Here is a 24,480-nt window from a genome sequence, read left to right as displayed (position 1 = left end):
ATGAAAATAGGGTTCCAGAGAGGTAGTGTATTACTGGCAAAATACGAAGTTTGTGTGGTTATTTCAAGGCAGTCAATAACTTCCATAAAGTTGAATTTCTGCGTCATTTATGAATCATAAACTTACGATTTAGGTAAATAAGTTTACTGCTGATATTTGAGGGATGTGGCCTGGGTGAGACCTGTGGGATCCCTTGATCATGAAATTGCAGGCCCCCACCCAAGAAATAATCCAAAAAATGTTGGTATCTTTATTTGAATAAGAAAAAAAAAAAAAACTTTATATACTGCACAAGTTAGTCTAAGATTGACTCCAATGTCTTTTCTACAGCAATACAGCTTTAAAAAAAGTCTCTAAAATCAATGGTCTAAATCACCGTCTTGAATACAGGATTTTCAAAATATGTAGTAGATAAAATATGAGCGGGAGATCTGTATGGGCGTTTACAATGGCGAGCCGATAGGCGGCCATTGTAAACGGCCAACAGATCGGACGCGAATATTTTATTCTACTTGTGAAATGAAAACAATAAATTGAATGCAGTTTTGTTATGCGAATCAGTAAAGATCTGTATCAAAAGTTAATGAATACTAATTAGCTGAGCAGGAGTCTGTATCAAAAGTTAATTCTATTGTTTGATTTGTATTGGGGTTTACAGTTGTGTACATGTGATCTGAATACAGTGCTGGGATTGGTTTGCACCCTCATGAATAGTTAATGAATTTTACAAGACTAATTACAACACTTCAAGTGTTGGGCAATACACAATGGGAGAATACTACAAGCTACACTACAAGCAGTCCATTTTTTTTCTCTCATGTTTTGTAAGGGCAAGTTGATTGAAAGTTACCAGTATGTGGAATTGCAAGATTGCAACCCTAGGCACCACAGTCCACGCAGTAATACACACCCTATACAAAGTCTTCAAACTAGTTGTAAGACCAAGCTGTCCAGCTTAAAAAGTGTGACCTAAGCCGAGTCATCCTTCTATGCAGAAATTATTGGCTCATTGTGCAAAAACAAAAGATATTACAAAATGATTGCACAATGATCCAAGACAACATCTGCAAAGGAGACTGAAGCCGAGCATGGTACACTGTAGATGCCTTATTCAGGGGGAATTGCTATTTTTTTTTCTGAAAGCTTTACATCAGTTATTCAGAGATGGCTCTAAAAGCTGGAGGAACGCCACCAGTGTGGAGTAAGATATCCCTCGGGCAAAGGAATCTTCTGATCTTTGATACAGGTTTCTAAGAACACCTTCAATCTTACGACAGGTCCGCTCTGTGCCTTCTCTGTCACTTTCTCTATCTTGGGCACATAATCTAACACCAGTGTGTTGAGCAACTTTCCAAATTGTTTTTTGTACTGCCTCATCAGCGCATGTCCTGCAACAGCTAGAAATTCATACAGAGCTGTAGCAGTGTAATCAGGTCTGGGTTCTAAGTTCAACATTCTTGACAGCCACGTCCACCCATGACCCAGTCCATAAGGATGTTGCTTAGTTTGTCCACTGGGGGGTATAGAGGATATGACTGCTGCATACAGTCGAACAATTCCAGTCATGCGCTTAAGGAACTTGTCTTGCTCTTCAATATCACCCTCGGAACACAGATAACCAAGTGACGCAAAGTACTCTGCGTCAGACAGCTCAGCTGTCCTTGGGATGAAGAATGGCACTAGGAATGGGCACTGGTCATAGAATTGTGCCAGAATTAGATTGCCCACATCAGGAAAACTTGACCACATGCCTATGATGACTGCAGCAATGGGAAAAGCTGAACTGTGACTGGACGAAACTTGTTGGGATCCCTGTTGGACGAGTTTCCTTGCAAGAAGTTCTTTACAGAAAGGCTGAAAAAAGTAACATGTAAATGTTAATGTGCTGTTTCTTTTTAAGTCTGTGAGAGGCATTGTGGCTTAAATTAATTGCTACACAACCTTCAAAGTCAAACGTCAGACTGTCAAGTTGGCCGTAGTCTTCTGTCAATCATACATAAGTGTGCTTATGGCTTTTCTTCTGCCACATAACAAAACTGTCGACACAAAGACCAAAGAACTGAGAAGCATTCTATTTTGCTGTTCTGCTACCAACATTTCCAAAGGGAAGGGCAGTTCTGAATCATTACCGAGGTACGACATTTAAAATTTGGCCGAAGATTTCTCCTAAAAAATTGTTTGGTTCAAATTTCTAAACTGAATGATGGAATCATTTGGCAGTTGGGAGGTTTGAATTTGGGGGTGGTGCAGCAATGCATCGGACAGTGACAGCTACAAACTAAACATAGTTGGTAGCTTTGAATGCTAAAGTACTGTAATTCAAAGATAGTCTGCACGCAGTCTCTATATTTTCTCTATATAATATGATGGGATGAGCATGAAAATAGCAAGTATATCCAATATTTTAAAGGAGCGGCAAGCCAAAAAAGCTGCAAGCGGCTGGCTAGCGCTCATATATTACGCTCGCTTGGGTTCATCCCCACAAATTTTTGAGAAAAAAAGAGCCTTCTCTCAGTCTAGCTCAAAGATTCCAATATTTTTTTTTTTTTTTTATTTTTATTATTTTTTTTGTTTATAGAAAAAAAAAATTTTTTTTTTACCTCTTCTAACAAAATAAAAAGACTTACTCGTAAAGTGTAATCTACCTTAGCTGCTGGATGCTTGGCAATGGAGATCTGTTTTCCTCCCACCTGGACAGATTGTCCAGACAGTAGTTTGGTCAAACGCTGAATCTTGTCCAGCAAGTGACTAGGTGACTGGTCAGATATGGCATTGATGGGTGTGGTGACAGCTTTGTGGAGGTCAAATTTGTACTGCTTCAATGACTTATCTGTATTCAGTGGCTCAGCTGCCTTGACAATCTCAGTCTTGTAACTTGCTAGCCTTGAATACTCTTTCCATGCTGTATCTGAAATGCAAGAGGAAAGCTCTTTTGAGATTCCAGACTTTGCTCCGCCTCGTGCAGTGGAATCTGGAGGTTGACCTGCTGAAGTTAACGTCTGGTTGTTTTGTTTTTCTTTAGAAGCTTTTGCAGCCTGTTGTCTTTTTTCTTCTTCCTCGTTGGCTTTGGCTTCTTCTTTCGCCTGACGCTCAGCTTCTTCTTTAGCAGCCTTGTTATTGGCTTCATGGACAAGGCCTTTTGCCTTTTGAAATAAGCTATAAATCAGGGCAGAACATTCCTGCATTATCTTCACATTCACCTCATCTGCTCGGCCATTTTCATGTGCACTTAAAAGACTGTTTTGCGAAACTTTCAACACTTTGTTCATTTCACTCAGGATTTCTGACACAGATGGAGACAGCAGTGACTTAAATTTACATTCTTGGAATGTTTGTTGAATTTTTAAAGCAGTTTCTTTAACACTGTTGCAAGAAACTTCAAGCTGCTGTAGTTCTTTCTTGATTTGCTGTTCCTGTTTAAGTACTTGTAACCTTAATTCTTCCACTTCTTTGACTTTCCTAACTGCTCTTTCTTTATACTCTTGGTGAGACTGTTCAAGTTTTTGTTGACGCTGCCTAGCCTCTTCACTTTTCCTCTTTTCAGCTTGTTGCAGTGCCTGTACAGATCTGATAAACTCATCAACCCTTTCATTCTCCTTTTGTTGCAAATAATGATTTTTCTCTTCCACTAGTTTCTTTGAATTCTCCACAAACTTCTCTTTTATAGAATTCAGCCTTTCTCCTGCTTCCGTCTTCTTTTCTAACTCGTAATGGTGAATAGCAACATGTGTGGAATCAAAGCTTGCCTGAAGTTCTTTCTCCAGCAACTCAGCATTTTTCACGCTTCTATTTCTCTCGTCTTCTAAATCACTTTCCGTGTTTGAAGCTAGGCTGCTGAAAGAGAAATCGTCGCTGTGCTTTAATCCTTCCTTTGGTTGAACTTCTGCAACATCGCTTGATGAAATAAAACTGTTTTTCCCGCTTACAGAAATGGAAGATGGCGAAACGGTTGACAAATTTGGGGACAACAAAGGCGGCTTTGAACATGCGGCCAAAGCTTCATCTGTCGGCTTCCAGTCAGTGTCATAAGTTAAACGACCCTTTGAACAAGATGCTAACCCCTGCAAAACGCTAAAAAGCTCCATTGGTGAACTATTTGGCGAGGTAGAAGGTAGACATTCTCTCACCAACACTCGTGCGGAAGCCGCCATTTTGATGCTCGTTAGACCTGGAATCGAATTAGCATTTCCAAATATGGATGAATAAATTCCCAACGTTCTTTGGTAGTTGAGAAACCACAAAAAAAACGTTTTATTTTGGAACGAGGAAGGGTGATTTTAGCGGCTTCCGTCACGACAAAAATTAAGTTAGAATGATAATGTTCTACGTCTACAGTACATATGTATTTCGGAAACGTTAAATAAACTAAAGAAAGCTCAAGTGTGTATTTTCGCACATTTTTTGAGCACTATTTCAATCATGATACGGCGTTCGTTGATCCAGGCGACTTGGTTGCTAAGGCACTATTCGGAGCTATTTGACCAATCACGATCAAGCCATGAGCGTCATCGGCAAATTTGATGTGCACTGTACATACCTAAACTTGATTCGATCGTTGCAGTGATTGTTAACTTTAAACAGCACTGTTTGTGAGTTTTTCCCCGATGGAACACTTGATCGTTTGTACGTGCGTGACTGCAAGGTGACACACTATTTTCATTCGAAGGACTTCGCCTTCTAATATTCGTTGTTTGTATCTTGTGTTCGACACTACTTGATGTCAAGTACCAGCTGAATTCGACCGCATCAATAATATTATTGCCCACAATGGGTTTGAATATTCGCTGGAAATTCCAAAGGAAACTTATATACGTCTTTCTGTTATTTCTTTGGCACCTTTTATCGACAAATGGTCAAGGATATTTTCCGAGATTAGTTGATCTTGCAGAACTGAAACCTATAACTTCTTCATCAACGTGTGGAGCGACGGGCAGTAGTAATTATTGCCAGTCTTCAACTAAACAAGAATTTTTGCAAACGTGCTTTCTGCAAACGTGTAATTTTGCTTGCTGCGCCGACTGTGGCTCAAGTAAGCCCGTTCCTTCAGATTTAGCGGAATTTTCGAATAAAGTACGTGTCCCACAAGACGGTGATCCCAGGAATGGTTCCATTGTCAGATCGTTCCGTTTTCAAGGAGATTCTTATATACAACCACTTAGGATTCTACCAATAAACTACGTGAAGCCAGGGTTTACAATCAGTGTGTGGATTAAACAGAAGCAAGGAAACAAAGGGTAAGTAAAATCGACCATACATTTTATTTGGTGAAACAGACATAAATGTGTAGATCGATTTTTGCTTCGACGTACCGGATACAAGTCAGTCGAACTGTCATTTTATCAATCAAACTCTGACACTCCGATCGATTTTATATGGAACGAAATCGAACTATTCTAAAGAGTTTGAGTATCAAGCTAAATCAAAATTAGAAATACAAATCTGTGGATCGAGTTTAGTTGTGTTTGGAATTAAATCTAACATCGAAATAGTCAGTATTCGATTGAGTTTGATTGCCTATTCCTCTGTCAGTTTATTTTAAAACGTTAGTAGATTATTAGCAAGCTTAATCTATGGGATTATACTGATGGAAAGCAAATTCCTGCATCAACTTGGTGACTCACTTCCCTGTTGATATCAGGAAGCTTCAATAGAGTGAGGCATTTTATGAGGGCCATTTCAGGGTACCAGGAAGTTTTCAAGACACAGTGTTGACAGGGAATTTCAACGGGTCAGATTTCCATACCGTCCATTGCATCTACCCGTGAACGCACGCACACACTAAAAACATGTTTTCAAGTGAAGTCAAACGTCTGCGTTTCAGGTGTCAAACTTTGAAGTTTAGCAGACCGTAATGGCAACTTTTGCACCCGAAGTTCAACACATGCCGGTTTCAAAATGGCGGAAAGTTTAGATATAGAGACCCTCTTCCAAGAAATTGATGCTGATCTGTGTCGATATGCATACACAGGTTCACTTGAATCATTTCGAGGGTAAAGTTTCGCCTGTACTCTGTGTTTATGGTGAGCATTTTGAGTGCAAAAGTTTGTGTTACAGTCTGCTCAACTTCAAAGTTTGACACCTGAAACACAGACGTTTGACATCACGTGAAAACATGTTTTTAGCGGCATGCGTTCACGGGTAGATGCAATGGACGGTAGCTCACCCCAAATCATTAGAAGTTTTTCCATCATTTTTTGAGTCAAGTAGCTGACCTCGTCAGGTTTTTGACTTGAGGTCCCTATCTTAAATCTGGAACAAGTACTGCCTTAATTTTTGTGTTCTGCTGCTATTATGCCAAATGGCATAATGCCAAGCAGGACATATTGTTATCGAAGGAGAGAATGGAATGTCTAGAACAATAGAAAGTCTGTAATAATAGAAAGTGGTAACAATAGAAAGTATGTAACAATAGATAGCAGATACTTTCTTTTTTATAGACTAAGTAAAAAGGTATTTCTATCATTTAAATTTGATATCTTAATGATCAACTAGTCTAATCATAAAAATAAAAAAAATCAAAAAAATTCTCCGTTTCTGATATAAAAAAGTGCATGAAATACAAAATTTGTAACAAAAGAGCGTAACAATGGGGAGCTCAGGCTCCTGCTAAGAGCTCTCTGTCTCGCTTGATTAGTACGTGTGTGTACGACGGGTTTCAGCTGCTTTCAGAGTTGTTGCTCGTGACGTACGCAGTGGTCGCTAACGACGACAAATACGCGATCAGCCTTTTTTTCCGTGGAGTAAAAAAAATAAACCCTCACCGCCCGTTAGCTAACATGAAATAAAAAATAACCAAAGATCCCATCCTGTATATGACCGAGTGAAAGCATAACGAGCTATCGACAGAAAAAAAATATTGGATTGTTTTCAGTTTGCACGTTTGCTATTTATACGCGCTGGTTTGTGACGTACGCAGCGGTAGCTGGCATGTTGCTTTGCATGCACAAGGGTTACGACTTTTAAAGGTTCAAATGTCATAATAACTTGCGTGACGAATTATCTTGGTGTAAGCCGAAAAACTGATCGAAGACAGTTATCAATGTTGATATGTTATACCAGCAGAACACACGGACCCATTAGGGCCTTATTTTTGCATTTGAAGGATTAATCCTGGGTATAGTGTAACAACCTGTGAAAGTCACCAGTGTCACTTAGTGTCTCTTCATTGAATACAGGGTGCAGATCAATCATGTAACTTTTACTTTTTTTCGACAGGACAATTATATCTAAAGATGAAACCACACTTCCATTTTCCAATGTATTTCAACTTGTCATTCAAGATTATAACCTGAAGTTTTACTATCGGCCTGCTTCTGGTAACGCGTCTGTTGCCTCGTACACCCTTCTGCAAAGCCAAAGTGAAAAGCTTCAACCAAATGAGTGGCATTTAATAACTGTAGCCATTATTGACAAAGGCCTGTCATATTATATTGACGGAGAACTCATGAATGCTAACATTGCAACTCTGACTGGTCCTATCTCTGATCAAGGGGGTGCTGTTCTAATTGGACAGAAATATGGAGGTAAGTGGCTGGCAAATTCAAATACAGTTCTTTACTAGATGGCCATGCTCTCAGTGGATGTACAATGTACATGTGTATGCAGTGCATTGTTGACTAGGCACATGAATAGTTTGTACGCACCCATTTGCCGTGAAGACTAGCTATTTCTATATGAAGGTGCACATCTTAAGTAATAAGGTGTCTCCTTTACATGTGAATATTAAGTCAGAAAACTGTATATTAAATGGTAATGGCTGTGACTGTATACACAATTTGTTGCCTCCTTGCAGGTCTGTTTCGAAAATGTTGAGTTAGAAGCTAGACTGTAAAAAAATATTTTATATGTTATTCTCAGTCAATATACATTTTGTACATATCCCGGTTCTTGTTTTTCTAGAGCTGTTTTGTTTTTTTATTTGAATTCAAGAATAGTTTCTGGGTATCTGTAAACAAGATATGAATTAATAATGTGTGATAATTATTTTCATAAAGGTGATGATCAGTATGATGGTTTGATGCAAGATATTTTTTTGTACACCAGAGCCTTGACCAACAGGTACACAAAATCTAATGCCATGTAATTATTTTATTGGTCAATAAAGAGTCAAAAGACAACCATACGATGTACATGTATGTAGTAAGCTGCAAAAAAATCTCTGACTGACTGACCCACTCAATCGATTCACTAACTGACTGACTGGCCGACCAACCGACTGACTGACTGACTGACTGATCGACTGGCTGACTGATCTGACTGACTTTTTTTGTACTATTATTAACCGACTGTTTCACTAGTTAATTCATGACTTCCCGATTAATTGAATGATGCAATGTATATGAATTAACTATCACAGGTATTTGGGTTAACTTCTTTTTCAGGGAAGCAATAGAGGCCTTTACAGGTGTGCTGCCAGTAGCGTATGTTGCCAGTAATTGTCGTTGCCCACCAACTCATCCAAAAATAAATGTTGCTGAACCAGCAAAGTGTCTGAAAAACTTAGAAGGAGACCTTGATACCGTATCCCGTTTGGCTGACAGTGCACACCCAATTGAGTTTGCCACTGATGGCGACACGCTTAGCTTCTGGCTGTCAGAGCTCACAGAAAATGCAACCATTGACATTAACTTGTCTTATTCAGGATTACAGGTCAGTGGTACAAATTAGATGATACTACCGTGCTACCTCGTGCAAATTAGTAAGACTAGTTGTGTAAAGATCAAGACCAAAAATTCTACAAGAAGAAAAGGTCTTAGTTGTAGATAGAGGAGCCCTTTTAGAGTGAAGTGTCTTGCCTAAGAGCACAACTGCAGTAACCCTGGCCAGGGCTCCAACCCTGACTGCTCAACCCAGAGTCTAATTCACTACCGATAACCAAAATGCCACTGTATCTCACACACCAAATTTTAATTTTATTTAATCAGCAGTTTTCTTTCCAACCAATATGCAAAATTCTTACAAATGGTCCAGCAAGAGACTACCACTTGGTCTTACATGCTGACTTAACCCTTCAGTGTAATGCACCTGTCAATGTTAAGCCCCAGGGTGGGAAGGGAGACAGGCAACCCATGGGAAATTTACTCAACCAGCTTTTCCCTGGGAAGGGATTTTGACACTTGGGTGCTGCCCCCTTGGTGTCGGAAATTTGACATGGCTGCCATCTCCAACAGAAAATTTTTTCATATGGGGCAGGGATTTTACATTCACAAGGTGCCCAGGGCTGGGGAATTTGACTCTGGCTCCCATGAAAATGTCACCCCCCCCCCCCCCCCCAACCCTGGGCCAGGGCAAGCCTCACTTCGTGAATGCTGTGTAGTTGACAAGAAGATTTTGTTTCTCGTTACCGGTACTTTTTTTAGGTGTTCTACATTGTCTTGACGTTCTATGGACCAGTGCCTGCTGGGCTGAAAATTGAGCGATCAGTAGACAATGGAAAAACTTTCCAACCATGGCAGTATTTTGCTGAAGATTGTTCTTCATTTAATTTGCCAAACAACGGTCCTCTGACAGAACCTGACTCAGTCAACTGTGTTCAATATGTCAAGTGAGTTATCTTTCATCTGTATAGTTAAAATTACAGTTGATTTGGCTGCCCACTTTGTGAAGATCATTGGAAATTGGAAACTTTGTTCTGAAGTTGCCGATTACGTTGCAAGTTAGCGAATCAAATTGCAAACTTCGATACAAAATTCCCAACTTTGGCCTGAATGAACTTCCCAAGTTTGCTAGTTGAGGAGAAACAAGACATGTTGCTTGGAAGTCATGGCGATATCTCAACTCCCTGATGAGCATAATTAGCTGAACCTTAATTTCTGGGCTTTTTAGATTTAAAAATTCCAAACTTAAGAACTTCTCTTTCAGTTAATTGTAAAATTTGGTTCCGTTACATTGTATATCAGACCAGATACATCAACCTAAAAAAATGCTGTTAATTATTTCTTCACTAAAATTTTAATTTTTTAACTGTTTAATTTTAGGCCATTACAGTCCAGCCGGGAGGTAGTAACTTTTCAGACAGAGTATCCACCACCACCAGGCTCCAACATTCCTGTGCGGCCATTTGGTCAAGGCTGCAGTAACCTGTACTGTTCACAAAGACTGCTGCAGTTCTTGAAAGCTACGCATGTCAAGTTTAATTTGTACAATCACACTCTGGTGCAGAATGCTAAACACCGATACTATGGCTTGGAAAGAATTCTTGTCACTGGAAGGTTAGCATTAGCTTCAAGTCCTTCAACATGTGTGATCTTTGCTGATGCCACTGCATAATCCCCCTCTGTTTGCACTAATTGTCTATGCCCATGCATCCTTACTGCACATGTAATTCATGTCACAATGCTATGCCACATAATGCATTTAGTATACACACAACAAGGGCTGGTAGCCAAATGTGTTAACTTCATTTGCAGTCTACTCTCCGTAATGGTCAGTTTCCTTGTCAATGTCAAGTTTAATTTGTACAATCACACTCTGGTGCAGAATGCTAAACACCGATACTATGGCTTGGAAAGAATTCTTGTCACTGGAAGGTTAGCATTAGCTTCAAGTCCTTCAACATGTGTGATCTTTGCTGATGCCACTGCATAATCCCCCTCGGTTTGCACTAATTGTCTATGCCCATGCATCCTTACTGCACATGTAATTCATGTCACAATGCTATGCCACATAATGCATTTAGCATACACACAACAAGGGCTGGTAGCCAAATGTGTTAACTTCATTTGCAGTCTACTCTCCGTAATGGTCAGTTTCCTTCTTTTTTTGGATACATGTAGACAACTTTTTTCCAAGAGAACTCCACAGACTGTGAGCATTTAAAAAGGAGGCTCCCACAAACAACTCCACATTGACTTTTAATAACTGTTTACATTTTTTGTGTTTTTTCAAGGTGCGAGTGTTTTGGGCATGCATCATCCTTCAGCTACGTTGAGGGGAATGCTACACACCCTGGGCGATGTGTCTGTGATTGTCATTCATCGACGAACACTGAAGGAGAAACTGTAAGCACTTTTAGTTTGTAAACTAACTTGTAAAAAAGTTTGTTGGGTGGCCACAGTAAGGCGCGTCGCGCTGTATCATAAATGAAACAATTAAAAAGAAATGAAACACTTCCCTGCTACCCTGAGTTAGCAGCTCCACTTGTAAAACCAGCCCCGGCCCACAGAAGCGATCAGGAAGAACAAAAAAAAAAACAAACCAATTTCATAGTTCAATAGATTTATGGCTGAAGTTTCCAGTTATCTATTTTTTTAGTAGACAACACAAACCAACATTCCACATCCAGGGATATTGGTAAGAGCAGGCTGAAAGAGAGCTTATCACCAGCTTAAAAAAGAAAAACTTGCAGGGGTCTACTTTGAATGTGCACAGAAAGCCCACGAAATTCAGAATATCTGGCTGGGCTTGCACTCCTTCAAATCAAATCTGACTTTTGCATTTAAATTATAATAGTATAATAGTAATAAAATTAATATTAAATATTATTGTTTACAAATAATTATTTTCAGTGTAATCGTTGCAAGCCACTGTACAACAACAAACCATTCCAACGAGGTGACCAAGATGAATCCTACCCGTGTGTGAAGTGTGAATGTAATGAACATGCTGACAGTTGTGTCTACAATCAATCTCTGGACACCAGTCCCAACTCACGTACCCAGGGGGGAGGAGGGGTGTGTATCGACTGCCAACACAACACAACTGGACGTTTCTGTGAGATGTGCAAGGAGAAATTCTACCGGGAGTCTGGGAAGAGTCTCAAGTCACCTGACGTGTGCTCACCTTGTGGATGTGAGGGGCCTGGTGTTCAGTCTGGAAAGTTGGATTGTGTCAAGGTTAGTGCATACTCAGTAGGGTGGGGACAGCTAGTGAACACTATTTCTTTTACATCCAAAGGTGTTAATTTACCATGTAAGGTTTTATACTGATAAGGCACAGTTGAACACACCATAACTGTAATTCTCTACAGCTGTGTGACACACAATGTATCCATCCTTTCAAGTTAAGGAGATGTTATTACTAAATTTCATGATAAACCATCTATTAAATGCAATGGTCACGCTACACAATAGTCATGATTCTTCACCGTATGGCCAAGACCTGTAGCATGCACACAGCCTATTATCCATGGAATGGCAGCCATGGACAGCTGTTTTGTCCTTGTTAGGACTCATCAGCACCCTCGGGTTCACCTTTGGAGTAAATGGCAGGGTCTATGAACTTATGTGAGACCCTTACGCCTGGCTATGCCATGCTGATGAAACCCAACAAAAACTTAACAGCTGTCCATGGTTGCCACTTCACGGGTAAATAGGCTGTGCGCATGCCTACAGGTCTTGGCCAGACCGTGGAGATGTGTAGTGTGACCATTGAATTCAGATGGTTTATTAAATTTCATGACTGCATCTAACATTTTTTTTTGTTATTTTGGTATAAGGATGATTCGAATTCAAATGTCATTGCTGGTCAGTGTGAATGTAAAGCCAACACCCAAGGTCGTCAATGTGATGTCTGTAAGGATGGCTTTTTTGACCTCAAAGCAAGTCATGCAACTGGCTGTATTTCATGTGGCTGCACATTGGATGGTACTAAAAACAGGAACAGTTCATGTCACGCAACATCTGGGCAGTGTGACTGCAAAGACAGAGTGACAGGTACCAAGTGCGACACATGTAAATCTGGATACTGGGGGCTGTCTGGTCACGAGCCTTTAGGCTGCAAAGACTGTGACTGTGATCCATTTGGAACAACAGCTGGAAATCTAAATACATGTAACTCAGTTACAGGGCAGTGTTCTTGCAAACCAGGTGTAATTGGAAGAAAATGTGATCAGTGTAAAGATGGATTCCATAGCCTTACTCAAAATGGTTGTACGTCGTGTAACTGCTCTGTTGCTGGAACACAACCATCACTCTTGGACAAGTGCAACAAAAGTACTGGCCGCTGTGATTGTAAGACTAATGTGGAAGGCATTAACTGTGACCAGTGTAAACAAGGCTTTTACAATCTGTCTGAAAGCAACCCTCAGGGGTGTACACAGTGTGCATGTGACACCAGAGGGACTGTCGGAGGATCAGGACAGTGCGAGCAGCAATCTGGGAACTGCACTTGTAAGCCATTGGTGGTTGGTCAGACTTGTAACCAATGCAAGCTGGGAACATATGGACTCAACCAATCAAATCCTAATGGATGTCAACCCTGTAATTGCTTTCCTAAGGGAACAACAGATGGCGACAAGAAAAGACCAGGTAAAATTTGTGTAGCACTTTGCATTATCAATTTCCATTCTTCCAAAATTTTTATTTAAACACAGACTACAGTGTATGATCTACTCCTGTGGGGGGGGGGGGAATCCAAAACTGGTGATCATCGTACCTTTTATGAATTTGGATGGTGCTGCTTTAAACATTTAAAACTAAATGACCACAATTTGGCTTATACCAACATGTAAAAGGTAAAGTCTGTGTCCAAGCCAAGTGGCCCATACAGCCGGAGCTTATCCCGATTTCCGAAGCATTAAGTGACTGAGAGTATTGCTACTCCCCCCTGGATGGGATGCCAGTCCATCACAGGGATTACTCCCCAGCAGTAAATTTGCCGGTACCCGTTTATACACCTGGGTGGAGAGAGGCACTGTGAGAGTTAAGTGTCTTGCCCAAGAACACAACGCAGCGCCCCGGCCAGGACTCGAACCCAGGCTGTTTGACTCGGAGTAGAGCGCGCTAACCATTAGGCCACCGCGCCTCCTACCGACATGTAGCAGTGCCATTATTTTGATTCCATTTAAGGATGAAAATATATTCGAGCCTCTTTCACAAAACAATACTCTGGTACCAATTAACAAAATATTATTACCCTTATCACTGTCATAGACCTTATGCAAAAATGGTTGTCATTCATTTCTGTTGTTTGGTCAAGTTTCTTAAAACGCTGATGGTGGCACTTAAATATATATGAAATATTAATATGCTATTCTGACAAGTTTCAGTGTTTTGGGTTAAATGGCTGCAAAGTAATGACTCATTAAAATTTAAGAGATTTGTATGGAAAAAGTCACCCTGGCCTGCCTAGCCTCGTTTTCATGTTTTTGGCAATATAAATACCCCTGTAACTTCCCATTAGATAAGAGTATAGCCTTTAAACTTCATACACTGATTTACTTTGACTTTATCTTTAAGTAAGAGTAATTTAATTTCGTTGGCAAATGATTTTTTTGGGAGTCGAAAATTAACAGCCGCCATATTTGCATTGGGTCTATATGGGCGTCAACCCCTTCCCCACAGGAGAACTGTGGTTTTAAGTACAATTAGATTATGTTGAAAGTTACAAAACATACAAAGAAGAAATAAATACAGAAGACATTTTTTAACATTCTCTTTTATTTCCTTTCTCATTCGCTCATGACATAACTAAATTACTTCTATCTTTCCCTTTTTTGTTGTTAATAGGATGTTGACACTCTTGTTGGCATTCAGTGAACTTGTTTTAATTTTTCTGCTTCAATGTTTTAATTTACAGGATTTTTTAGCAGCCAGTATTCAAAATATGTATAATAGAAAGCATTGCAATCCAAACCACTTTCTGAATGTATTGTAAGTTGCTTGAAAGTTAATTTTAAGTGAAGTAAGTGAAGTGGTTTTTATAAAATAAAATTGGTCTATAGGAATAAAACAATTATAATTAACAATAATCCGAGTTTAAAACCCATAGCCATTAAAAAATTTCACAAAATGTTGAACCGGTTTAAATTCCTTTGCCATGTAATGACCCAAATGATGGATAATTGAAAGCTGCGACTTCAGAAAAAAAAAACTTTTTCCACATTGTTTTCATTATTTTCGTTACTCTGACAATGATACCTTGAAAAAGATAGATAGATAAAACTTTATTTAAAAAGCGGTAATAAATTTGTGAAAATGGATGAAATGTTTCAAGATGTCATAATTTTTCTGACTTAAGTATCATGCTTTCTTTTGAGTGGAACAGTAGTGTAGATAGAGTAGAAGTGTACACTATACCTCCAACTTGACCTTTGTCCTTCTTTTTCCAGATGAACTCACATGTTCTAGTAATGGCCAGTGTTTCTGTTTGTCCAGTGTATCTGGACTGCGCTGCGACTCCTGTGTTGCTGAGTACTACTGGAATCCTTCAGGGCAGGGCTGTGTACAGTGTCAGTGTAATCTCGCTGGGTCTGTCGGAAAGAACTGTAATGATACCGGACAGTGCATGTGCAAGGCAAACATTGGTGGACGGCAGTGTGATAAATGTATTGATGGTTACTATGGCTTTGGAAAGTGAGTGACATACGTAATACGCCCAGCCATGTGTGTTTTTCCCCACCAAAATGACACTGGTTCACACATGTTCTTGTGCTAATGAGAAATCTCATACTTGTTATAGAATCTAAAGCTCTGTGATGAGACGGGAATGTTCAATTCAAGTGAATACATTGTATAATATTAATATCTTTTGAGGTTCTGAATCTCTTTGCCTTTATTTGCATTTTTGTGCAACTATTCTCCTTATGGAGGAGGAGAAAGATGTATAGTGCTTTTGTCGAAGTGGAGTACTTTTGTCTTAAATACAAAATCCCTCAGAGCAAGGACGAGAACCAACAACAAACTCAACCTTCACATGTTGCCGGGTCAAGGATTCAAGCCAGGCCACACTGGTGGGGGGTGGGGGGAGGCAGCGCACTCAACACTGCGCCAGCCATGTTTGTTTGTTTGTTTTACAATGTTTTTGTTATGTTTTTGATTTCCTCAGCTGTGTACCTTGTAACTGTAATGCAGCAGGCAGTCTGACCAGTCAGTGCAATGAAAGAGGAGAGTGCACCTGCAAAAAGAATGTTGAGGGTGATAAGTGTGACCGGTGTAAGAATGGAACCTCGCATCTGCAACAAAACAACAAATATGGCTGTAGTGGAGGTACAGTGTATGCGCCTTGTAACTAAAGACTATCAAGTAATGATTAGTTATTAGTCAGGAAGAGAAAAAGGTAATTATGTCTTTGCTAACACGGGTTTCGTTGGCTTGCATGAAACTCTGTAATTGTCTGAATAAATTGTTGAAAGAACATTGTGTGACCAAGTCTATTTCATTCTCTCCCCCAGAGCCGCTTGTCCCTCTTAGCTGGGGAAGCCTATGCACAAGAAACAAATAAGAGATTTCAAAAAGGTTCATTTGATTGGCTGTTCCTTTTGTTAAAATCCAGTCAATCAAGTCATGTGTCCCCAGAGCCACTTGTTTCTCGTGCACAGGCTTTGCCGGCTAAGAGGGGCAAGCCGCTCTCGGGACGAGAATGGGTCTATCTAACCAGGGAATTTTTTTGCAACCAGTGAAGACTCAAAAGAGAATCAATTCTTTTTGGTCTATATAATTTGGCCAATGTCATTGTAAAGAAATAAGAAAACTTTTACATTTAGTTGTAGCTCTTTTAGTTTATTGCCATACAATACAATACAATCTTTATTTAACGTGGTCAGCACGCTTAGCTGACGTCAGTTGTCCTTATGTACCACCGACTTCTCAGTACTAACATGAGAAAAGAATGTTAGGCAGGAAGTTGAGAGAATTCCTATTTCTATCTTGTGAATAAACAGGGTGGTAAAGGGGTTATGCGTGATGCGTGATTTGGGCAAAAATAAGAGCGTGACACGTGAAAACAGCTCAAATCTGGCCGTGCTACGTGAATTTCCGGTCTAGTGTGACGCGTGATCTGATTATTTTGAGGACCGTGATTCAAGCTGAACACGTTCGTGAAAACCGAAGATAGATTGAGAACTCAAAAATCAATTTACGGTATCGAAGCAAAATTGAGAAACGATACAATCTTGAAGCCAAAGACTGATTCTGTATAAGGACGCGTTCTTTCGCCCAATTTATGCATTTTAGGTCTTGTCTTACACTGTAAACTCGCCTGAGATATCAGTTTTGCTACTTGGCTATTGAAAGGTAAATGCGACACGAATTAACTAATCACTTAAAGCTCATTTTCTTTAATAATGAATACCCAAATATGCCATTTGTGAAATGGTAAAAAAATATACGTGACTCGTGATTTGTGATCCCCCCCCTTTACCAACCTGAATAAAAGGCTTAACCTGACAGCTGCCTCGTCCCCAGGCGTCCTCGTCCTTGGTCGTGCACGGTTCGCTTGGTGTTGTGGGACTGACGTGCACGGTTCGCCTCAACGTCCGGCCAATCGGCGCCTGGGGACGAGGCAGACCTGACAGTGGATCATGTTATAACACATCACACCCGCCAGATACTAGCTGACACTTACAGTTCGTTTGTGTTTTGTTTCAGCTCCATCAGAACAACCCGCGCCATTTGTAACAGTCTTATCTTCTCGAGCTATGATGCTAACATGGTCTCCGCCTGACAACCCTAACGGCATAATCCTACGATATGAGCTGTACAGAAATGGAAGCCAGGTTCACAGCGGGTTAAACCAAACATTTAATGACACATCTCTCACCCCTGACATGGTGTATTACTATTACATCATCACTTACACGGCGTCTGGAAGCGTAAGAAGCTTGGACGACGGTAAAGTTTACCGTACCTTCCAAGACGCGCCACAGGGCGTTCCTGCCCCGGTTATTACGAATATCTTGCCAAGAAATGCAACCGCATCTTGGCAACCCCCGAGCCAGGCTAATGGACGCATTATTGAGTATCGCTTGATATCTACCAACAGTAGAAATGCGGCTGAAGTTGTGAATTGCCGAGGTATTCTATTTTCATGTAAGTTAGGCGATCTCAGACCTTACACCGTGTATAACTTTACCGTCGAGGCGTGTACAAATGGCGGATGCACTCGAAGTAATATAACAACCATTTTAACGCTGCCAACGCTTCCGGATTTCCAACCGGCCCCAAATGTGACGTCACTTCTGGGAGGAAACGCTGTGACAGTGGAATGGGACGAGCCTCCTGAACCAAACGGACGGATTCTGCGTTACGAGCTGTACATGCGTGCAGCGCCTTTCACTGGCGACGGAACTTTGAAGTTTAACAGCAATCCTGCACATGACTCGAATCGCTTCAATTTTAGGATAACAAACGTGACGGGACTCATCCCATTCACAGAGTATGAGTTCAGGGTTCGCACGTTCACTGCGCAAGTCCGAGGTGACAGAGCAAGTCTGTGGACGCGGCATAGGACTGGGGAGGGAAGTAAGTCCTTTAGCTATTTTTCTGTCTGTGTAATCGTGGTAAAATCAGCCATGTTAAAAATGGGGCATAGTACAAAATACCGGGGTTTGGGCACGTGGCAACTTTGACTTCCCTGTCCACCAAACTAACTTGATTTGCTAAGAAGTTGGAAACATTATTGATAGATGTCTAAAGATGCCAAGACGAAAAATGTTAAATTTTTTGTCATCTAGCAAAATCTGAATGGCTCATTATACTAGAAGAATAATTATTCCAAACAGTTAACTAGATATCTTAGTTTTTAACGCAGATGTTTGTTGGCTGCGTGACAACCCCCAAGAATGCCTGCACAGAAATCTCAATAGAAATCTCCCAATCGATGCATAAGACAAAACGTCTCAAAATCGTGTCATTTTTCTTTTAAATTTTAGCTCCTTTGGGTGAAAGTGCCATGAACGTCGGTGCCAGTCCCTTCAACAGCAGTTCAGTTGTGGTTTCTTGGAGTCCTCCCCAGACCCCACAAGGTGTTATCACTCACTACATCATGTACAAGTACCAACCTCCTTCAAGTCCGACTGCTGTGAAGGCTGCAGAGGCGCCTGGGTCCCAGCAGCAGGGCGTGGTTGCTGAGCTGATGCCTTACACCCAATACAAGTTCACGGTCCGCGCTTGTAATAGTTTCGCCTGCTCAGGACACAGTCCAGAAGCCCTTGCACAAACATTACCTGCGGGTATGTAATGTAAAATAGTTTTTTTTTTTTAAAAAAAAAAAAAAAAAAATTCGTTCTAGTAAGAACAGCGATAACAGAAGATTAAGCCAGAGTATAGACTTACCGAACAACCGACCAACCAACCAACCGACTAATTCGTTCGTTATTTCGTTCGTTCGTTCTTTCGCTCGCTCTCTCGTTCATTCGCTCGTTCGTTCAAACCCCTTAAAAATTCTAAGTACTGTATCACTCAACCCCAAATTACAAAAAAAAAATCAAAATCAAAAATTCAAATGGTCACTGCACGCTGCCTGAGGTAATAATGATTTGTTGCAGTTTAAAGATAATTTCGTCTTTGACACAGTGTGGTTTTGTGTAAAGTCAAAAGTCTTTTGTTAATGTTATCTTGTTTATTTTGCTTTCTAAGATTGATTTTTAGAAGGAATTTACTAAGCGTTCCCTATTAAAAATCTCATAATGCTCTAACTAACCGTTGTCTAACTAGTGTTTGCTTTTGTTGTTTACTTTCATTAGCTCCTGAGGGGCAAGGACAGCCTACGGTGCTCACAGTTGATTCATCCACAGTGTACCTAAAATGGTCCCAACCCCAAACCCCTAACGGTCCTCTGCCACCGAGCTACAACCTAAGTCGAGCCTACTCAGCACTGTATTTTCCGCCACCCTTAGTGACAGAAGGAGTGCACTTCCCAGGCCTTGGATTCTACAAATTTCCATCTGACTTTGTTAGACCTGGTGACACTAATGACATCCAGTTCTGGTTCCGTACCCAGTATGCGTCCGGGCTGCTGCTATTCCTGGTATCAGATGGCTCTCAGACCGATATGCTGGCAGTTCAATTGCGTGACGGTAAACCATGGCTGATATTTGATTGCCAAGATGGCCCGGCAGCCTTCACAATTAGCGAGTCAGTTCGCTTTGATGATGGTGAATGGCATCAGTTGAAAATGACACGTTTCCGCCGTCGTGGTACACTTACAGTTGATGGATATCAAGCCAGTCAGGATAGCCCAGGATCAGCAACTGTGATCTCCATAAACACTGGAGTGTACATCGGTGGTCTTCCTGCTTCCTTCACATTTCTGCGGCCGAACTCGGGAAATTCTGAAATAAAAAAGATCAGTTTCATCGGCTGTCTGCGCGGCATCACATCAGATTCACGCCAGCTGGATTGGACGTCTGCTTTGGAAGCAGTCAGCGTTGAGCCTCAGCGGTATGGCTGTCCAATGAGAGACAAGAAGAAGGCCATATTACTCAGAGGTGGTGGCTATGTTGCCATTCATTCATCAAAGGCTGACATTCTCAGTAGCAGCATATTCAGCTTTACATTAAAGTTCCGCACTCAGTTATCCTCAGGTCTGCTTCTGTTCGCATATGGACCAACATCATCGTTTGCGATTCAGTTTGCAGGAAACCAAGTCAAAACAAAGTACGTTACGCCAAGTGTTTCAGGCTCTGTTACTGTTCCACCTCCTTCTGGTGAAATTTGTGACGGAAACTGGCACAACTTGACTGTTACTAACTTCAACGCTGGGTCATTAACGATCATTCTTGATGGCAACACTGTTGTTAGATCCGGAATCAATCTGGATATTCAATCTCGTATATATGTCGGAGGCGTCCCCACTTCGGCCGAGGCAATGGCTCAGCAGGCTGGAGTGAATGTGGAGTCGTCGTTTGGTGGTTGTGTGATTGTTCAATCTGCTGCAAAAGAGATCGATTACCTTGATACTGTGACTGCTATGCACAATGCAGATCTTGACGGCTGCCATCCTGAGTCCACGGTGCCGGTCAGCAGCCAAGTGGGAAAATGTTTGCTTTTTAATAGTTCTACTGTGTATTCTGGGAAGGCAGAGAGGTTCAATGACTCGACAGTTGACGTATTTACTGGTACGTTCGAAGACATGTTATCTAAATTTCTATTTTTTTACTAGTAATATATCAAACAGCGTTTCTCACGTTTTCAACGCCGGGGTTGGAAATAAGAGTATTTAAAATAGTGGAGTAATTTTGCGGAAATTTGAAGTGTAAGAAATGTCATGAGACACTGTCTCGTATGTTTGATACCCCGAGCTGAAAGAGTTACTTATACCACAATCGCATAACTCTTCTGTACAAATACCGTAAAATTCTTAAAGTACCAAGCCTCGTCACTTTTGGATTTCGCAGTTTTTTTCTATTGCTAAGGAAGGTGGCACTTTAGGGTAGCTATCAACTAAAAATGCTTTTATGAGGCTCTCACGTAAGAAATCAGATTAAGGGATAAAACGTGTAAAAAGAACTTGTGTTTTATCAGAACAGGGTAATATATGGTCTGTAAACAGCATTAAATCGTATCGTGCTGCTGTACCCAGGGGATCGTTACTGAAACTTATTTCGCTGCACCTACCCCGGGAGGCTCCCCCCCCCCAACCCCTTGTACGTCCGAGAGGTTAAAAGCATCCATATACTAAGCTGTTTGTTTTTTTCTTGTATCAGATTACTTGTACCGAGTAGAAAGTTATCACGCTGGAACTTTAGGCTCAGCTAAAAGTGCCTGGATTGCTTCTCGCAGTGGTCAGGGAGGTAAGATTAGAAGTTCAAACTTTTAAGGGTTGAATTAGCTGAAACAAAGTTTTGACATTGTTGAAGTAAGCTGTGATCTCAACCGGGTTTAAACCAGTCTAGACACAATTGTTGCACCACTAATCGTGTTTAACATAAATTGTTGCTCAACCACTTTGTAAATGTAATTGTACAATCGATTGTGGTTAACAGAGTTCCGTGTAAACGTTAGTTTAGTCATAAACCAGGGCTAAAATCAAATAATCAGCCGTCTTAAGACAAAATGAAAATACCATGAAAAATATATTTTTTGTGGAAACTAAATTTACAAACGAAGTGGAAGACGACAAACAAATTTAGACTTGGCTGATAAATGTTTAAAGTTAATTTCAAATAAAGTAATTGAGATGCTTTGTACTTCGTAGAGAGTTATTAAATTGCTTTCCAATTTTCTTTTCCTGTAAAAGCCCCAACTGGTCTCCAAGCCCCCATACAGCTGACACCTCTACCAGGCGGCAAAACAGTGACAGTAACCTGGGCACCACCAGAGCGTCCCAATGGAGTCATATCACAATACAAGATACTTTCTTACCGTGTACACCCCCCTCAGTCAGCACCTGGCGAGACAGTCATCTCGGACACAAGTGTTCTTAACGCTACCATCTCAGGTCTTCAACCTTACACCACTTATGAAATCAGGGTTCAGGCCTCCACGGTCGGGGGAAGCTCAGTGGGGCCTGGTAAAAATGTCACAACTGAGGAATCAGGTATTTTTCAATATTTGTTTAGTTTTATTCCTTTTATTTGTAGTCAAAAATTTTTTCTTAATGATAGTTAAACTGACAATTTTAGTTCTTGTTAAAAAAAAATATTTTCAATTAAAGTGGGCATAGAAACGAAGGAAAAAAATCTTGCAAATTTCGAAACTTTAGAAGCAGTCGGGATGATACATTTGTAGCCTATGGTGTGATAACAACCATCTGGGAAGAGGCCTCAGCTTAGAGTTTCCGTAAACAGCTTCCATTAACTGTTTTAGCCGAGGCAAACATCAGACTAACTTAATAAATTCGCAAATTGTTGATGAGGCTGTTCAAACCACGATTTGCTTTTTAGTTCCAGAGAATGTCCCAGGCCCTACGGCTGTCCGACGTCCAAGGGAACTTGAGGTACACTGGACTGAGCCTGGACACCCTAATGGCGTCATAACCCAGTACAACCTCACTCTGAATGGACATGTGAATTACAGTGGGATCAGTAATAACTTTACAATCCAAGGCTTAGAAGTTTATACCGAGTACACACTACAGCTTACCGCCTGCACACGAATCGGCTGTGCTCAAGGACCGGAGGTCCGGATAAGAACCGGGGAGTTGCCCCCAGAGGGGGTTAAGGCCCCACAGCTATTGGTGCGCGGAAGAACCGAAATTGAAGTAGAATGGGAGGAACCGAGTGTTCTCAATGGGGCAATTATACGCTATGAAATCCTGTTTGCAACCAGAGATGTTCTGAGTGAGTATGTCTCGAAATATAATGCTACTCCTGATGAACGTGACACTGTTATCAGCAATCTCACGGCAGGGACAACGTATTATATTCGGGTGCGTCCCTTCACCGGAGGCGGCGGGACCTTCAGTGACGCGGCCAACGAAACAACGCATGAAGATGTCCCAGACGATATCCCAGCTCCCAACGTGGTCGCACTCAGTCCGTACGCTCTATTCGTCATCATGTTACCCCCAGAAAAACCAAACGGAGTCATTACACGCTATGAATTGTACCAAGACTCAATAGCAGCCCCCGTGTTAAGTGAAATCCAACTGACAAACTATACAGCAGATGGGTTTACTCCGTACAGCCGCCACACATTCCGCGTGCGAGCGTGCACGGCGCAAGGGTGCTCATACGGCGCGCTAGCGGTGGCCTTCACTCAAGAAATTGCACCCAATGGTACGGTGACTTTGAGTGCAAGCATCCGCAATGCTACAGCGGTTAACGCTCGTTGGTCACGCGTGGCAGTGCCTAATGGAAGGCTGTTTTACAACTTGATGGTTCATGGAAAATTCATTGTGCGTGGTTCTGTTGAGTTAAAAACTGAACAACGGGTAGAAACTGCTATTTCTGTCGAGGAAGCCGAAAAGGATTTCATCTACAATGGCCTTCTTCCTTTTAGTAGTTACACATTCTGGGTGAATGCGTCCAATTCTGTTGGATTTGTTCTAAGTAACAATGTTACCCACTCCACCCCTGAGGGAGGTAAGTTGTCGCACGTTGTCTACCTAAGGAGTTCCTACAGGGATGCCACAGGAAATGGCCAGGGAAAATTAAAATCTTGAAGGACAGGGAAAGTCAGGGAATTTTATTTTGAGTCAGGGAAAATTGACATTTTCAAGAGAAGTCAGGGAAAATTGAAACTCTAGCATCTCTTATTTTATACCAATAAAGGCTGAAAGTGGCATTTCAGGTCGTTGTGATCTCCGCGATGTTTTTTGTTGTTGTTGTTGTTTTTGTTTTTTGAAGCTGAGACTGGAGGCCGCCACTGTATATATGCTCCTTTTTGTATTAACGATTTTAATTTCCTCAGGGAAAAGTCAGGGAAGTTTGAAAACTGATACCTGTGGCAACTATGTACTAATTGTTTGGTAGCTTGTTTCTCGTCGTTTGTAGTAGCAATGATTTTTTTTTTGTTATCTTTATATTTTTTTGTGATTTCAGTCCCTGATGGCTTGAAAGCACCCAATGTCACAGTGTTCAACTCTACTTCCGTGCATGTCACGTGGGAACAGCCTGCATTGCCTAATGGGGTTGTTGTTGGCTATGGACTACTCCAGAAAACTGGCAGCGGCGAAACAGTTCTGTTTAGTGGAATGGGATTTAGTTTTACGGTCACTAACCTCCAGCCTTTCACGGACTACGAATTCCGTGTGAACGCCAGTACTGTTGCGGGGTCTGGGTTCAGTGAGTGGACCCGAGTCAAAACCCTTGAAGATGGTAAGTTCAGTGTGCCATCGTAAATAGGAAATAGCTTTCTGTGTGAAATAATATAATAATAT

General features: G+C 41.1%; 2 protein-coding genes across 2 annotated transcripts in view; one reads left to right on the top strand and one right to left on the bottom strand.

Annotated features, from left to right (window-relative positions):
* Positions 1-571: 571 nt before the first annotated feature.
* On the bottom strand, positions 572-4,173 carry LOC144634422 (uncharacterized). The gene is made up of 2 exons (XM_078493374.1): positions 2,646-4,173; positions 572-1,854 (listed from the first exon to the last, which is right to left on the bottom strand). Exons 1-2 carry the CDS (start codon positions 4,149-4,151, stop codon positions 1,171-1,173), a joined length of 2,190 nt encoding a protein of 729 aa, XP_078349500.1. The 5' UTR covers positions 4,152-4,173; the 3' UTR covers positions 572-1,170.
* A 344-nt stretch (positions 4,174-4,517) lies between these two features.
* LOC144634433 (usherin-like) overlaps positions 4,518-24,480 on the top strand; it is a 39,323-nt gene continuing 19,360 nt past the window's right edge. Inside the window, 18 exon segments of the mRNA XM_078493385.1 lie at positions 4,518-5,234; positions 7,216-7,523; positions 7,995-8,058; positions 8,382-8,649; positions 9,360-9,544; positions 9,978-10,211; positions 10,889-11,000; positions 11,508-11,834; positions 12,437-13,247; positions 15,050-15,293; positions 15,766-15,926; positions 17,307-18,179; positions 18,590-18,889; positions 19,403-20,776; positions 21,365-21,451; positions 21,898-22,197; positions 22,544-23,683; positions 24,143-24,418. Of these exon segments, the coding sequence (XP_078349511.1) occupies positions 4,768-5,234; positions 7,216-7,523; positions 7,995-8,058; positions 8,382-8,649; positions 9,360-9,544; positions 9,978-10,211; positions 10,889-11,000; positions 11,508-11,834; positions 12,437-13,247; positions 15,050-15,293; positions 15,766-15,926; positions 17,307-18,179; positions 18,590-18,889; positions 19,403-20,776; positions 21,365-21,451; positions 21,898-22,197; positions 22,544-23,683; positions 24,143-24,418 (7,531 nt within the window). The 5' untranslated portion in view covers positions 4,518-4,767.

The sequence above is a fragment of the Oculina patagonica genome, chromosome 13, assembly GCF_052425735.1.
Source record: "Oculina patagonica isolate OP01 chromosome 13, crgOcupat, whole genome shotgun sequence".
Classification (NCBI taxonomy): Eukaryota; Metazoa; Cnidaria; class Anthozoa; order Scleractinia; family Oculinidae; genus Oculina; species Oculina patagonica.
Note: the sequence above shows the minus strand (reverse complement) of the source record. Positions and strands in the feature narration are given on the sequence as shown.

Excerpts from the sequence above, each read along its gene's own strand:
- LOC144634422 (XM_078493374.1), bottom strand. The coding sequence starts at position 4,151 with ATGGCGGCTTCCGCACGAGTGTTGGTGAGAGAATGTCTACCTTCTACC. Across the intron at positions 1,855-2,645 it reads CCAAGCATCCAGCAGCTAAG|CCTTTCTGTAAAGAACTTCT; the intron begins GTAGATTACACT and ends TACTTTTTTCAG.